The sequence below is a fragment of the Galeopterus variegatus genome, unplaced genomic scaffold, assembly GCF_000696425.1.
Source record: "Galeopterus variegatus unplaced genomic scaffold, G_variegatus-3.0.2 Scaffold1099, whole genome shotgun sequence".
Classification (NCBI taxonomy): Eukaryota; Metazoa; Chordata; class Mammalia; order Dermoptera; family Cynocephalidae; genus Galeopterus; species Galeopterus variegatus.
In genome coordinates, this window is record NW_007727210.1 from 413,452 (window position 1) to 415,350 (window position 1,899).

Below are 1,899 nucleotides of genomic sequence, written 5' to 3' on the forward strand. Positions count from 1 at the left end.
AGGGTTGCGATCCGTTGCCGGACACGGAAAAAGACAAAAGACAAAGAAAAAAAAAAAAAAACTTTGTAGAGAAATTTAAAAACAACTACAATGAAAGAGGACAGTTAATCAAAGGAGGAAAGGGATTTGAAAAAGTACTGCTGAGGACTGTATGTCATCATCCTGTTCATCAAGAACCATAATTAAAGAACTTATTTTAACATTACCTTTTGCCTTATGCACTGTGGTTTTGGACACAGTCTTCTGATTAGAACACAAAGAATTTACTTTAAAAATACTATTTTGTTGGTTTAAAAACTCACCATAACAACTTAGAGCTCTCAATTGTTTTGTTTAAATGTTTGCACCATTTTCTGCAACTTTTAATGATTTCCTTTTATATGTGTAACTTTGGATCAGAGCAATTTCTTGGTATTACCTCAGTTACTTTGGTGTATTGCAAAGTAACCACACGTTCCTCCCATTCCTGTATGCAAGCACCTTTTCTATATGATTTTTCTTCTTTTCCCAATAAGGTTGGAGCTGACTTTTTCATTCCTTGAGTTTTGTCTCATGCATGAGACTTGCTTTGGCAAATGGCACATCAGCAAACGTAATGCCAGTGGAAATTTGAAGTTTGTCATCTTTGCTGCTAGGAACCTTCCACCATGACTAGCATACTGCAGGAGAAGAAACCTACTGTGGAGGGCTCCAGCCTTCCCACCTGTCCCAGGTGAGGCTCACCCATCCAAGGAAGGCCATTCTGGACAGCCCAGCCCTGGCCAACCTCACNCTCACTTTCTGTTCAATTTTACTATACATGGCTAACATAAAATTTTGAAGGAATACCATAGCAAGCAAGTGAGCCAACAAAAAAGTAAGCCATACCTTTACCTTTTCTTCTTTAGCTCAGAAACTTTAATCACGGAAAACTGATGTACTACTATCTCCGCTACAAAAACAGAAGACATAACTAATCTTCAATCACTGAAACCAAAATAAACCGAGTACCTGATGGTCTTTCCTGGGTCTGCCTCTATTATCCAAGTGCAATGGAGGTTGTTGTCATAAGGTGCTGGGTAGCCAGGGGACAATATTCTTCCTGACGTGGCAGCGTGAATCCGACCTCCACATTCCGCTGCAAAAGATACAGAGGGATAGGGAATTCTGCTCCAGGTCTCATGAATTTCTATTTAACTACTTTAAAAAACCAAAGCTGTCAAGTCTGCATTATAAACATAGACAAAAAAAATCACAATCATCATTTCTCTTTACTTCTTCCCAACCACTATCTTGATGGAAATACTTTACCCTCATGTAATTAAAGTTGAGAGTATAAAACAATGAAATGCTCATGTGGTCATTCTAATAGTAACTCGGTGCATATAGACTTTATAAAATAGCACTAGGAAATCTGTCCTTCATACTTGAAAACACACACACACACACACATCCCTCAGGAATACATCAAAACCCACACTGAAAAGAGCAGTAAAATTCCTCCTTTTTTTCCAAAAATAAAGTCAAAGCAACATGGAGTGAGTGATCTTAGTCCCCACTTTTTAGAGCAATCTGCACCGGCTTCCCAACTCACCTATGCAAGAGGGCAATGGTTTGTCCCACACTCTCCGGTCTCCGCTCAGACAAGTCAGGGTGTTGCTGCCGTGCATGGCGTACCCTGGGTTACAACTGTACAGAACGACGGTGTCAGTAAAGTGGCCTTCGTCGCGAATCCTATAGCCATAGTTAGGGATGCCTGGATCCTCACATTTTACTAGATCAAAACCTACAAGAGAGAAAGGGAAAGAATGACTAGAACCAAACTAGGTTGCCAAGTGTTCCTTGAAGTGTAGGAGGAAAAAGAAGATTGTGAATTTACAAAGAGAAAAAGAAATTTGTGTCTTTATTGGGTTTATGGTT

General features: G+C 39.6%; 1 protein-coding gene across 1 annotated transcript in view; it reads right to left on the minus strand.

The window, feature by feature from the left end:
• Positions 1 to 1,802, minus strand: part of CSMD1 (CUB and Sushi multiple domains 1) — a gene marked incomplete at its 5' end in the record, with an annotated part of 372,382 nt that extends 370,580 nt beyond the window's left edge. The window contains 2 exons of the mRNA XM_008574770.1: positions 991 to 1,117; positions 1,574 to 1,802. Coding sequence (XP_008572992.1) covers positions 991 to 1,117; positions 1,574 to 1,802 — 356 coding nt within the window. The remainder of the gene's footprint in view (positions 1 to 990; positions 1,118 to 1,573) is intronic.
• Positions 1,803 to 1,899: the final 97 nt, after the last annotated feature.